The 15,380-nt window shown below is 41.7% G+C and overlaps 1 protein-coding gene across 6 annotated transcripts in view; it reads left to right on the forward strand.

Annotated features, from left to right (window-relative positions):
* CADM2 (cell adhesion molecule 2) overlaps positions 1 to 15,380 on the forward strand; it is a 667,772-nt gene that overhangs the window by 585,362 nt on the left and 67,030 nt on the right. For all 6 annotated transcript variants that reach the window (XM_040566634.1, XM_040566596.1, XM_040566603.1 and 3 more), the window contains one exon: positions 14,457 to 14,635. In XM_040566634.1, coding sequence (XP_040422568.1) covers positions 14,457 to 14,635 — 179 coding nt within the window. The remainder of the gene's footprint in view (positions 1 to 14,456; positions 14,636 to 15,380) is intronic.

Raw genomic sequence — 15,380 nt, forward strand, 5'->3', positions numbered from 1 at the left:
CAGAGATTTCTTTGTACCAAAATAAGACTGGCAATCAGTAAGCAATTAAACATACTTAAAACAGCTATAAAAACTGAAATACACTTTACACTTCCATGACGGTTAAAAATATTTTTGTACAGCTTATCCTGAAACACAGATGTCTGAACCTACGCTAGGTTGAGAAGATTGGATATTTGGAATACTTTAAAGATTTGCTTTCTCCAGAACTTGCTATTAGAAAATATGTATTATGTTTTGGAGTGATAATAAAGTATTAAGATCCTGCATTACTGCAAAAAGAATGGTAGCTGAAGTAGGCAACTATCATAGAAACTAGAGGACTTTTGTTCTTAATGATATTGATCCTTAACAGCAGTTTAAATATAATCCTGTGGGTTTAAGACTTTAAAAGCAAACAGTATTCTGCGAGTGGTTTGTTGTTAAGTACTAACAAAAAGTGAAATGAGTGAAAACTTAATATTTCAGATTTCATATATAGTCACACTCGGTGTTTATTCATTTCAGTATTGTTGAGTCATTATGGTAGTTCTTGGATTACTTTTTGATTCTGACATGGACAGAGTTGTTCATTGATCAATGGACAGAATATTACTTTTCATATCAACCAGAAAGGGCTCCACTTGGCATTTATACTCGCTTTGGAGGATGAGGATTTTAATGGTTTTACATATTTGGCTGTATAGTCTGAGCTGGAATGTCACGGAATTCCTAAAATCAGAAAATAAGGAATACTATGGTACAATAACTTTTGGAAAAGTTTCTCAGTATGGCATATTCAAAGGAAAACTTTTTGCAGAAATGATAATTGCTGAACAATCTCAGGTAACAGAAAGCAGAAAAATCACCTGGTTATTTAAAAACACAGGATGAATAATTTGAATAGTCAGCATGAACTCTAAGCCTTAAGCAATAGCAGATGCCTGTCAGTCCTGATCTAACTTAACACACTGGCACACAGTTAAGACCTTTTGTGAATAGTTCAAGAGTCTATAGTTAATTTCTATTTAAATGTTGGAGAGTTACGGAGTATAAGCCTCCATAAGACATAAATTTTGAATTTGTTCACTCTACAGGAGATCCATGTGATTTATAAAGAGTATGAACATTGCAAAAAGGTTTCATTTCTTATGTAAATTAAAGATAATAGGGTTTCTTTTGCTAATCAGGGGAGAAAAAGGTAAGCTTTCCCCCTTATAAAATGCATTTTAGCAAATAAACTAATATATGGATTTGAAGCTATTAATTTCAATTAACCAAGTTTACTTTCTGAGGGTCTCTGCAATCTTTATGTTATTAAAACAAGATTTAGCTGTCTGTCACAACAGAAAAGTAGATCAGGATCTCACGGTATGTCTGCTAATGGTATTGGCCTAACTAATAGGCGGCTGCAAGGGAAGTAGGAGATTTGTAGCCAGACCTGGCTTCCTTGCTCATTTGACAGCCAAGCCTAACCTTGTATTGAGTAGCTTCTAATAGAAGAGGAAGGGAAGTGGGGCAGAGTGGAAAAAAATGTCAGGTTGAAAAATACAAAATCAACTATTTCTCTTCCAAATCAAGAGGATAGTCTTGCTTAAAATTATATATTTTTTTTTCTAGTTTATTATGAGAATGGGGAACTTTTATTAGACGTCTCCTTCAGGACTCGTTACAAAAATAATAATAATAAAAGAGGCACCATATTTTGTCTGCATTCTTTAAAGACTGGTGATATTTGTAAGAGGTTAGCAAGTTATTTTTATGGTATGCAGTGGTAATTTCACTGCTAGGTGAGTTTAATATCTCTAAGACAAAAAGGAGATTTCTTCTGACTAATAGAGAAGAGGAAAGAAGGTAATATGTTTAGATAAAAGCCGTAGAAGAAATTAATGCCATTAGGACCAGCACTGTTGAAACTGGCAAAGCAAAACCTGAATGTGTAACCTGAATGATTATGGTACTTTCTTAAGAATTTTTTGTAACAAGAGCAGTTTTTAAGGAAATACATTTTTAGGTAAACATTTGCCTTAGTGTGAGTATAATTAGAGGTATTTGGGGCAGTGAATGAAGTTAGCAACCAACTGTGCACAGTTTGATTTCAAGTCTTACTGCATTTATTCTGAGTTGTCTATTTGCATGCTCTAATACTTGGGGCATAAGAAATCAATTAAATAAATAGCTGTGTTATCAGATACTTCAGTGATGGGTTCCTATGCATTCCACTATTGAGAAAATCTGCTTATTTGACCTCAGTTTTGATGTATAGCACAATGGCATCATGAAACTTTTTCTGACATTGTCCCATCAGCCATACAGCACTTTTGTGAGCTCTCTGGTTTTGCATTTCCTTCAAAGCTGAACAGGCTAGCAGTGCTAGCATAACTAAACTAACCCTGACAAAACGTTGCTTTTCCTACACATACCCCATGCCTATTGATAATGAATTATAACTCTCTGAACTACTTTTTCACTTCTAATGTGAATCATGGAAAGAGAGTGGATCACTCACAGCAGTGAGCATGCCAATTTGATGCCCCGTCTTTGCCCCCACATTTAACTTACCTTATGGAGGACGGTATTCCATGAACAAGCTTAAGGGACTCCCCCACATCTACATTCATGTGGCAATGGCTTTTGAGTTATTTAATATGAAATTCTGGACTGCATCCCTATGGTATCTTCCCCACAGAGGATTTTTTTGAGAAAATCTTTTTGTACATCTCTTGCCTCCCTGCTGCTTACAATAGGAGAATACAAGGGCTATTTCTGTTGCAACTCTCTGATAAGGTATCTTCTGATTTCACATAATTTCTCTTGTTGATCTCCCTCATGACTATGAGAAAACCCATCTCTCAAATGTTATTCATAGCAGGTTTTTATACTTTTGTGGTAACACTATGGAACATAATGGAACTAGGTAAGAAGCTTCATATATATATGATTTATACACTTTTGAGAGTATTTGTTAGATATTGTCTTGCCTTCTTGAGAAAGACTAAAATAAAGGAAATATTGGGGAGGAATACATAAAAGGCAACAGGAGAAACTACAGGTAAATATTTTCAGTATAGTTAACATAATAATGGCTTGATAATCAATTGGGAAAAAGCTATCCAGACACAGAGCAGCATCATTACACAGCTGTACTAAGGGCAGAAAACCTTAGGTCAGAGATATGAAAGGATAAAGGTAAATGGGTTATCAGCCTGATGACAGGGAGATATAGCATGAAAGAGAATTATGGCAGAAAGAGAATGGTCAGGTTCTTACAGCTAAAGGTGCATATTAACTGATCTGAAATGAACCTTAAAAAAAATAGTTGCAAGGAAAGATTAGGGTATAGATAGGGGAAAATTTGAAAAAAATACTCTCTCCCTTCGCAATCTATGCTTTTTATTTTTGAGCAACAGAAAAAATACCTTTGCTTTGAAAAGACTTTTCCTGAGTCACTTTAATCAGTTGCTGTCACAGCCTTGTTCAGAATAAGGATTTTCAGCTGCAAATTTAGTCTATCATATCACCATGGTAAGCAAGTGTAACCCAAAGAGTCAGTCTGAAGGTGAGAGGACTGCCTGTTTTATCCAAGGAAAGCTACAGGTGGGAAGTCCTGTCACCCCACTGCATTTGTGATGGATAAAAGAAAGTTTTTATCTATAACCAGAGCAGAAGATAAGGGATGAAGGGTTTTTGTTTTGGTTTGCTTGTTTTCTTCCCTTTTCTGCTATCTTTTTTTGCTATTTTCTCTCTCTCATTTTTTATTTTTTATTTTAAATATAAATGATGAATGCTAACACCATTTGAGATTCTTGTCACCTCTTTAAATTTAGGAAACTTTTTCAAAAGCATAATACACCACAACTTTAACATTTCTTGTTGTTCCTGTTGTCTTTATAGCTGTGAATTCCTGACAAATATTTATAATGTAGAAAGTGGAAATTTATATTTTGTTGCCACCTCATTTTTAACATACATTGGGAATTTATTTCTTAGACATTTTAAAAACACTGGTATAGGGCATCATAAATGTTCTTAGGCTGTGTTATGTCTTCTGAGATGCTCGAAAGAGAAAAGCATAGACTGAATAGTTATGGTGAATAGGAAATTCACATGTTCAAAGCTTCCTTCCTAATAAAAAGGGAACTGTATAAAAGATACTTAGGACATTTTTGACTAATTCTTTTGGGGAGTTAAATACCCTGTGAAGGTTGCTCAAGCTCTGCAAAGATACAAAATCATATAGAGTTCTTATCTGATAAAATAAAAACCATTTATCTGAGCCTTTTATGAAAGGCTAGAGACTGAGAGTATTGATGTTTTTGATAGATGAAATGCTCCCAAACCAGCTCATCCCAATATGACTCATCAGAGTGAGACTTTGTACAAACAAGAAGTTCCCTTGGGTTTTAAACTTTCAACTGGATGATTAACTGACAAATCAAAAAATCCAGATTCTCAAAATAGAGAAACTCTGTAAGGTCAAATTAATGAAGCAACCATTCCCTTAGATGGCTTTTAACGTTACACCAGCATTTCAACAAAAATGCTCTGATAAAAGTGGCGATGCTTTTTCCATTACTCATTTGAGCATTTTCACTAGTATGCGATTTTTATGGACTTCAGAGAAAATAGGTGTGCCCCTGCTTGGAGAATTAAAAGGCATTGTTCATGAGGGCCATGCTCAAAATAATGAATTTACTTCTCTTGTTAGTGTTCCACAAATACTTATATCTTTCCTATTTTTATCCACGCTGACTACAAAGTCTTGACGGAATCTTTAGATTCCCAAATGAATGATAATATGCTCAGTGAGACTGAGGATGTAAACAGCTGGCACGTTTTGTTTTGTTTGTTTGTTAGTTTGTTTGTTGTGTGAGTGAGATCTTATGGATGTGAAAAGGTTATCCAGTGGTAGAATTATAGGCCATTAAGTTCTCTGAGCGTTTGAGATCAAATTCATAATGGAGAACACTTTTGCCATGACCTTTCTGTATACAGAAATAAGAAAAGGGCAATAAAATGGCATAGAGCCAAGAACTTCCAGGTGAAAATAGATTGTGTTAAGTTCACTGTATTCAGAAAGAAGAGCTGATACAGTAGCTGCATGTATTATTTAAATTAAGATAGATTTAATGTTTATATATCAAAAAGTATCACTAGAAGAGAGAATTATGGCAAGCTCTGAAGCATCATAGTACTTTGGTTAAGGGTGGGGAAAGAGGTCAAAAATTAAAGAACTTGTTTTAAAATGCTGCTGTGTGACTTTTAAAGGCCTAGATTATCAAACACATTCAACTGAACTTAAATCCTGTTGACTTAGGTGTTATGTAAACACTCGTTTAAAAGTCAAGTCTGGGCCTAAATGCTTTTTTCCAACTAAACCTGTGTTTTCTAAAACATTTTTTTTTTCAACACATTCCAGTTCATCCTTAGCTTTCTCTCTGACTTGTTCTGGAAGAAAAGATTTCTTAGCATCAGGATTAAAAAATACTTTATCTGAATTCATAAATTCTTTATGAAGTTGCTTGCAAGAAATCTTCGGTTCCACATTATGAAACCTGAATCCCTCTGGAATAGTAACAGTTTTAATTCCCTCATTGCAGTCCCATCTGTGTTTGTCTGGGAAAGAATACCAAACTATGTTGCTTTTTATGTCACTTTTGGAGGCTAACATAAAGACAGTTGACAAATTTACTTATTAATACCAAAAAACAGTTCACTTATGCAAGTCAGTTTCTGAAAGCTTCTGGGCATATTAGGATTAAATATAATTTATACCAAAGTCTAAGTCTGATGAGCAGTTTTTCAGGGAAGGTATAGAATTTAAGCTTATTTTAGGGGCTTGGCAGAAGAGTCATTGGCCATAATCATGATTAGTATCTCTAGCTTCTTTTAGTGTAGTGCAATCCCAATGGTGTTACTGTGGGCATCAGCACACAAAGCTAAATTAGTAAAAGCAGTACATGCTAGCCAAAGAACTAGCATGATCTGTCTGTCACATTTGAGCTGTCTTTGAAAGAATTTCTTCAATGCAGCATACTTAATTTGTTTGTTTTTGTTTTAAAAGGTGTCACACTGAGAGCAAATTAGAATAGGTGAGGCCAGAAGCAGAGCTGTGTTTTGGAGAAGAAAACAACATCTTGGTGCCTCAGCTCTGCTGCCTCCCCCAGCCCAATGAAGGGGCTCAGTGGTAGCACAGCTCATTTCCACATACCCATGTCCACCTGGGAGGGATTAAACCAGGCATATAGAAAACATCCGTTGCCCCAAATTTGGTCGTTGGGTGACTGCCTCAGTACCAGCAGCCTGCATGTTTCTGTTAGGACAGAGCAGGTTGGTGAGCTTGTTTGTGCCGTGAAATGTGCAAAGGTGGTAGCATACAACTGTATTAGTTGCCATTGTACTCATTCCAACTTTATAGCTATTGTGCTCCAAGAAATACTTTTTTTGGGGTTGCCTGAGAAAGTGTGGGGTCAACTGGTAAGTGTTATTCAACGTGAAGTAATCACAAATGCAAGACTCAGAGATACCCTGTTTGTTCCAGTCCTAGTAATAGCCTCGTGACAATTTGTTAATATGTGAACGAAAGGTAATATTCTCCAATATTAGAGACCTAGGCAATAGAGAGAAATATGCAATAATAGGAGTGTACATGTTTGCCTGATGTTTTAGGATATCTAACCTAAATATCCCCCAACTGAGCCAGAACACTTTCAAAATGTTGGGTGAAAAATGAACCTCTGTATATACATTCATGAACACTCTTCAATAGAATAACTTATGGAAAATTTACAGTTTGACGTGTCTTGTGACACAGAAGGGGAGCTTCTTCACTGATGTTCCAACTGCATTTGGGCTTCTGACAATTAAGTTGCTAAAGCTCTTATCAAGGAGTGGTCAATGTTTTCTAAATTTAGTCTGTCTGTTTTCTAATGTGGGGGCATTGTTGTTTTTTCCTGCCAGTAATCTCGGACTGTATCAAATTCAAACAAGTGGAGAAAAGAAGGGGGAGAGAGTAGAAGAAAGGTCTACTAAATACAGGTCTGTCATAATTGATAGCAAGGTTATAATATGCAGAACCGTTACCAAACTCTGTTACCATAATTCATTGCAACTGCTCAGAGATCAGTACAAGACAGATAAAAGTACAAAAAGTATGCTTTTACACAGCAGGTAGGGAACTTTTTTGAATTCATTGCCACAGAAGTCTGAGTTGGCGGACAGTGTAAGCAGATTCAAAAAGAGATTTGAGAAATTTATGGGCAACAGATCTAAATCCTGCATAGACACTAAGGAGAACAAGAGACGTGCCCTCCAGCATCCCCGATGGCATGATTACGGCTGCTGGCGGAGCACAGGGGAATGGACTATGGGCAGTGGCCACGCTTTCCAGTGCTTTCCCTGAGCAGCCGCTCCAGTTGTTGCTGTCAGCAGCAGCGTGCTGGCCTGGGTGCTTGAGCACGTCTCATGTTCTTAACTCACTTCTGCCTGACTAATGAATTGTTTAGACCAGAGTGTCTCAAAGCTTCCCAGCAGTGAAGGTAAGATTTAGTTCTGCAGCTGTGACAGTCACTGCTTTAGGCAGCATCCTCCCGAGAGTGGCAAGGTGGAGCAAGGGCTGTGCCCAGCCACCATGACGTGCTGACCACAGGCCAGCTGCCCAGGGATGGCTCTGCTGCTGCTGCTGAGCCCACACAGGGCGGCTCTGTTAATTAAGGGATGGTTTCCCTCCTGTCACCCAGAGGATGTAGATCTGCCTCTCTAGCCGCTCTGCGTAGGACTGCAGTTGGTATATTAAGATGTGACAAAGCTCCTTGAATAATTTAGATCTGAGGCTCCATTTCCTAGTTATTTGTTATCCTATGGGTTTTTTGCTAGGATATGCCATCTAAGTTCAATTTAAAATGTACGTTTCATAAATTACCACTTCACAGAAGTTGCTTTAACGTGCCATTTATGAAGGTAATGGTTTACATTGTAGCAGAAGTGTTTCAGAGTTTCCACTCCTGGGATTACGGATTCACAGTAAAGTGGTAAATTGGGAACAATGAGGAGTTTGCTAGAAAATTGAACACATCCACTTTAACAAATCAAAGCAAATCACACCTTAATGTTGTGAACTGTGTGGGACAATTTTTCTGCAACAATGTGGACATCTAGATTTCCTGCTAGTGTTAAGCAGAAAGGAGGTGTGTATATTGCATGTACATGTCTATTTAGATATCAGTGCTTGAAAGCACACTTAGGAAGAATACTGTGACATATTTACAGTTAAGTATAAATAAGGCCCATTACACCAATAGTTCTTAATCCATGATTTAAAATTATGTGAATGTTGTAATATTCCCTGACTGGGGAAGAGATTGTCCTCTTGTACTGGGCACTGGCGAGGCTGTCCTTCAAGTATGGTGTTCAGTTTTGAGCCCCTTACTACACGAAGGATGTCGAGTTGCTGGAACACATTTGGAGAAGAGCAAGGAAGCTGATGAAGGGACTAGAAAACAAGACACACAAGGTGCATCTGAGAGAACTAGGGTCATTTAGTGGAGAAAAGGAGGCTGAGGGGAGACCTTACCACTTCCTGTTACTACCTGAAAGGCAGTTGCAGTAAGGAGGGTGTCAGTCTCTTTTCTCAGGTGACCAGTCATAGGACGCGAGGCAATGGCCTCAACTTGTGCCAAGGGAGGTTTAGATTAGGTATCAGGAAGAATTTCTTTATGGAGAGGGTTGTGAGGCATTGGAACAGGCTGCCCAGAGAAGTGGTGGAGTCCCCATCTCCGGAGGTGCTTAAGAGATGTGGATATGGAGCTGAGGGACATGGTTTAGTGATGGACTTGGAAGCATTAGGCGATGGTTGGGCTTGATGATTTTAAGGATCTTTTCCAACCTAAATGATTCGATGATTCTGTATGACTTATGAGTTATTTTTTATTTATTAAAATCAGTGTCAGAGAACAGCCAGTCTCGGTAACAAGTACAATAATAATTTAACAAGGTATCATCCAAATGTTACTGAAATCTATGTAGATCTCTGGTGCTTCTCAAGAGAAAACTAATGTCTGGCCTTTTTACCAAAAAAAAAAAAAAAAAAAAAAAAAGTAATAGAACATATATAGCAGTGAGTGCATTTCAGAAAATTCACTTTGTCTATATGTTGTATAATTTAAAAGAAAAATGTTGTTGCAGGCATTAGGCCTATTCTGTGTGTAACGCTACATTTTAGCAAATTGTCTCTGTTTGGATATTTAGACTTAATTCTTATTCTTAACACTCATATTTAATAGGTTGTAAACACCTTAATTTAATCAAATTAAATAGTTCTTCAGTAAGACTAGCAACTAAGTAGGCATCTGATGATTTGTATAAAGGTACTTTATATGTTTTTTATTATTTAGTCATAAAACTGCATACTTTGGTAGGGAAAAAAAATAGACACAGACACAGACACAGATTTCTAGGTTGGAAGAGACCTCAAGATCATCGAGTCCAACCTCCGACCTAACACTAAGCACTCCACTAAACCATATCGCTAAGCTCTACATCTAAACGTCTTTTAAAGACCTCCAGGGATGGTGACTCCACCACCTCCCTGGGCAGCCCGTTCCAATGCTTAATAACCCTTTCGGTAAAGAAGTACTTCCTAACATCCAACCTAAAACTCCCCTGTCGCAACTTTCGCCCATTCCCCCTCGTCCTGTCACCAGGCACGTGGGAGAACAGACCAATCCCCACCTCACTACAGCCTCCTTTAAGGTAACTGTAGAGAGCGATAAGGTCGCCCCTGAGCCTCCTCTTCTCCAGGCTGAACAAGCCCAGCTCCCTCAGCCGCTCCTCGTAAGACTTGTTCTCCAGACCCCTCACCAGCTTGGTCGCCCTTCTCTGGACTCGCTCGAGCACGTCCATGTCCTTCCTGTAGCGAGGGGCCCAAAACTGAACACAGTACTCGAGGTGCGGCCTCACCAGAGCCGAGTACAGGGGGACAATCACTTCCCTAGACCTGCTGGCCACACTGCTTCTTATACAGGCCAGGATGCTGTTGGCCTTCTTGGCCACCTGAGCACACTGCTGGCTCATATTCAGCCGACTATCAACCAGTACTCCCAGGTCCTTCTCTGCCAGACAGCTTTCCAACCACTCATCTCCCAGCCTGTAACTCTGCTTGGGGTTGTTGCGCCCCAGGTGCAGGACCCGGCACTTGGCCTTGTTGAACTTCATACAGTTGACCTCAGCCCATCGGTCCAGCCTATCCAGATCCTCCTGCAGAGCCTTCCTGCCCTCGAGCAGATCGACACACGCACTTAGCTTGGTGTCATCTGCAAACTTACTGAGGGTGCACTGGACGCCCTCATCCAGATCATCGATAAAGATATTAAAGAGGACCGGCCCCAGTACCGAGCCCTGGGGGACACCACTTGTGACCAGCCTCCAACCAGATTTGACTCCATTCACCACAACTCTCTGGGCCCGGCTATCCAGCCAGTTTCTAACCCAGCGAAGCGTACGCCAGTCCAAGCCCCGCGCAGCCAGTTTCTTGAGGAGAATGTTTTGGGGAACAGTGTCAAAAGCCTTACTGAGGTCAAGGTAAACCACATCCACAGCCCTTCCCTCATCCACCAAGCGCGTCACTTTGTCATAGAAGGAGATCAGGTTCGTCAAGCAGGACCTGCCTTTCATAAACCCATGCTGACTGGGCCTGATCGCCTGCTTGCCCTGCAAGTGCCGCGTGATGACCCTCAAGATAATCTGCTCCATGAGCTTTCCTGGCACTGAGGTCAAACTGACAGGCCTATAGTTCCCCGGGTCTGCCCTCTGGCCCTTCTTATAGATGGGTGTCACATTGGCTAGCCGCCAGTCAACTGGGACCTCCCCCGATAGCCAGGACTGCCGATAAATGATGGAAAGCGGCTCGGCCAGCTCCTCTGCCAGTTCTTTCAGTACCCTCGGGTGCATCCCATCGGGCCCCATCGACTTGCGCACATCCAAGCTCCTTAGCAGGTCGCCAACCATTTCCTCATGAATAGCGAAGGCCACATCCTGCTCCCCATCCCCTTCCGCCAGCTCAGGGCACTGGGTATCCAGAGAACAACCGGTATTGCCGCTAAAGACTGAGGCAAAGGCGGCATTAAGCACCTCAGCCTTTTCCTCATCCTTAGTAACCAGGTTTCCCCTCGCATCCAGTAAAGGATGGAGATTCTCCTTAGTCCTCCGTTTCGCATTGATATATTTGTAAAAGGATTTTTTGTTGTCTTTAATGGCAGTAGCCAGGTTGAGCTCCAGATGAGCTTTGGCCTTTCTAATTTTCTCCCTGCACAGCCTCGCTACATCCTTGTAGTCCTCCTCAGTGGCCTGCCCTTTTTTCCAAAGATTATAAACCCTCTTTTTCCTGCTAAGCACAAGCCGCAACTCTCTGTTGAGCCAGGCCGGTCTTCTTCCACGCCGGCTCGTCTTTGGGCACGTGGGGACGGACTGCTCCTGTGCCGTTAAGATTTCCTTCTTGAGGAGCGCCCAGCCTTCCTGGACTCCTCTGCACTTCAGAACCACCTCCCAAGGGACTCGGCCAACCAGCGTCCTGAGCAGCTCAAAGTCAGCCCTCCAGAAGTCCAATACAGCAGTTTTACTGGTCCCCTTCCTGGCCTCACCAACAATAGAGAACTCTACCATTTCGTGGTCACTCTGTCGAAGATGGTTTCCGACCACCACATCTCCCACCAGTCCTTCTCTGTTTGTGAAGAGAAGGTCTAGCAGGGCACCACCCCTGGTAGGTTCACTGACCAGCTGCATCAGGAAGCTATCTCCCACACTCTCCAGAAACCTCCTAGACTGCTTTCTCTGTGCCGTGTTGTGTTTCCAGGATATATCCGGGAAGTTGAAGTCCCCCACGAGGACAAGCGCCGACGATTTTGCAACTTCTGTCAGTTGCCTATAAAAGTCCTCATCCGGCTCCTCATCCTGGTTTGGCGGTCTATAACAGACCCCGACCAGGACGCTAGCCTTGCCGGCCTTCCCGCGGATCCTAACCCACAGGGATTCAACCTTATCATTCCCAGCCTGGAGTTCCACAACATCAAAAGATTCTCTAATGTAGAGAGCCACGCCACCACCCCTTCTGTGCTGCCTGTCCCTCCTGAAGAGCCGATAGCCAGGCATTGCAGCACTCCAGTCGTGGGAGCGGTCCCACCACGTCTCCGTGATGGCAACCAAGTCGTAGCCTTCCTGCTGCACGATGGCTTCCAGCTCCTCCTGTTTGTTACCCATGCTGCGTGCATTAGTGTAGATGCACTTCAGCTAGGCCATCGCCTTCTTCCCCAGCCTAGCCATTGTTTCCCCCGTCACGGCTCCAACAAGCCTTCTTTGAGCCCCGTCCCCCTTCTTGCCTAGTTTAAAGCTCTCTCTATGAGCCCCGCCAGCTCCTGGCCTAGGATCCGTTTTCCCCTTGGAGATAGGGACCCGTCTGGGGCCATCAGGCCAGGTGCCGAGTAAAGCTCCCCACGGTGAAAAAAAACAAAATTTCTGTGCTGGCACCAGCCTCTGAGCCACCTATTAACCACGTGAGCTTTCCATGTCCTCTCCGTGCCTCTCCCTTCCCCCGTAGGGATAGACGAAAACACCACCTGCACTCCCGCTCCCTCCACCAATCGTCCCAGCCCCCTATAGTCCTGTTTGATAGCCTTCAGGCTTCTCTTTTCAAGATCATCACTGCCAGCCTGGACTATCAAAAGCGGGTAATAGTCAGAGGGGCGAACCAGGTTTGGAAGCTTCCTGGTAACGTCTCTGACCCTGGCCCCAGGGAGGCAGCAGACTTCCCTATGCGTGGGGTCAGGCCGACAAATAGGGCCCTCCGTTCCCCTGAGGAGGGAGTCGCCCACAACAATCACCCTTCTCTCTTTCTTGGTGGAGGCAGTCCTGAGGCGTGGAGCCAACTTCCTCACCTCAGGCATCCTCCTGGGTAGGCTTCCTACCTCGTCCTCACCCACCGGTCTCTCAAGCTCCAGGGCCTCAAACCTATTGTTCAAGGGCACCTGGGAAGGCAGCGCCGGAAGGGGAGGGCATCTCCTGCGAGGTCGAGAAGGGACCTGTCTCCATTCCTCCTCAACTCGCAGGTCCCCTCCCTCTGCCCGATGGCAACAGGGCAGGGGGTCCACCCCCCTTTGGGGCATCTCACCCTGGTAACATTCTAAAAATATATAAATTTATACAAATAGTAACATTATATATACAATATACAAATAGTAACATTCTGCTACCAAATAAATTGTAAATCTAGAACTGCTACTGATTGAACTTACTTAAGTAGTGCAGCCAAAAGAAAGGAATCGATATTTGGGTTGTAATGTACAAAGCTACCAGTTAGAAGAAGCATAACTGAATCTGCAGGCTGTGTATATCTTGCTTCAGTGACTAGTATCTAAAGACCTGAGATGCTACATCTGTTTGTGAGATAGGATTCGGTAAGCCATCTTTTCATTTCTAATCGTGGACCTATCCTTTTGGTGGTTTCCCTCATGTAAATTTGAAAGTGCAGTTTGTTACATACAGGCAAAGACTGTGTACATGTAATAAATACTTTCTGCTGTCATAGGCAAATCTTTTGAACTGTAGAGCTTCTTGAGAGTTTTTGGGAAAGAGTTAAATATCAGTTGCCAGTGGGAAGATGTATGGGAAGCTGTAAGACAGTCATTTCCCTTCTCTGCTGTGTCCTTAACTTGGCTAAGGAGTTATTGCTGTCAGTGCTTTGCCTTTGGTCTGATGTGAGGTCACCAGGTACAAGAGGAAAGGTTTCACTGAAAGGAAGTCCAGGATTTTAAGTCAAATCTTATATTGCTTGTGATAATGTGTGTAAAACAAACAAACAAAATTATTCAAGGGAAGCATGCAGAAAGGGTGGAAAAGGGAATGGGCTATGACACAGTGCAGCAACAGAAACAAATTTAGATTGTGTGTAAGATGCGCTACTTTGCAACTGATATGCCTGGTTCAGGAAAAGCACTCAGTACATGCAAGTACACTTGTGAATGTGAATAGCCTAAATAATTTAAGAATCCATTTATAAACCACTTACATCTACCTCAGCCTGCTTGCATGATTTCTGTTGCCTGTCAGGTGCACAAGACCATGCTGCTCATCACACAGAGAGCTGTTTTCACACAGCTTGCCAAATGTCTTGCCAAACAGTGTACCCTGAAATATCATTAGCACTTTTATTTATTTATTTATTTAGGGAAGACCTTGGCCTTCTCCAATACCATTCTGTTTTCTTATTTGTTCCTCTTATTTTTCATGCCTGTTCCTGCATTTTAGTAGTTCACGTCTGGTACTAGATGGTAAAGTTGTAATAGATGCTCGTTATATCCAGTAACTCAAATGATTACTGAGTATTTTGTGATAGCAGAGTATTATCCACAAGTTACAGTTGCTGATACATAACATTTCATATGCATACTACATGTATCTGATTAAATGTATTGCTTTGGATCCAACAGGCCAGAACCAGTATTGTGGACAAAGGATGGTGGAGAACTACCAGATCCCGAGAGAATGGTTGTCAATGGCAGGGTCCTAAGCATCAGTTTCCTAAACAAAACAGACAATGGCACATATCGATGTGAAGCAAAAAATCCCATTGGCCGAAACAGCACAGAATATGTCCTGATAGTACATGGTGAGTGTATTCCCTTTAGTTCTTTGGTGCATGTTACACATATGTAGCATTTCAGGAAAATACAATTGGTTTCTTACGATCATTAATGAAAGAAAATCAGGAAAAAGGTGGAAGTATAAGCGCACTTTTATTGACGCTATTCTCCAGTTGTTGTTAGTATGTTTACTTCCTTCTTTTGGCATACCTCTCTTCACACAGGTTAAACAAAATATGTTCACTAATGTTGTGAACTTTTTACTAAGTAAACATCTGTAAAAATATTTTGCCATATTTTGTGGGATACAGAGGGATTTGGCCAACCTCTTTTCAGTGGTTTGTGGGGACAGGACAAGGGGTAATGGCCACTAAATAGAGCACAGGAGGTTCCGCACCAACATGCGAAAGAACTTCTTCACGGTGAGGGTGATGGAGCACTGGAACAGGCTGCCCAGGGAGGTTGTGGAGTCTCCTTCTCTGGAGATATTCAAGGCCCATCTGGACGCCACCTGGGCAACCTGCTCTAAGGAACCTGCTTTGGCAGGGGAGTTGGACCCAATGATCTTTCAAGGTCCCTTCCAGCCCCTACAATTCTGTGATTCTGTGATATGCTGTGTAGTGTTTTATAAATACTTGCCTCGGGCACATATTGTTCAGCTAAAAGTGTTTATAAAAGGATATATGAAGGGAAATTTGGAAATACCAGACAGAAGAGCCTTTTGACTTTCTTTATATAGACCACCAAAGACAGATTGTCAGATATTTTTCT

The sequence above is a fragment of the Cygnus olor genome, chromosome 1, assembly GCF_009769625.2.
Source record: "Cygnus olor isolate bCygOlo1 chromosome 1, bCygOlo1.pri.v2, whole genome shotgun sequence".
NCBI classification, from domain to species: Eukaryota; Metazoa; Chordata; class Aves; order Anseriformes; family Anatidae; genus Cygnus; species Cygnus olor.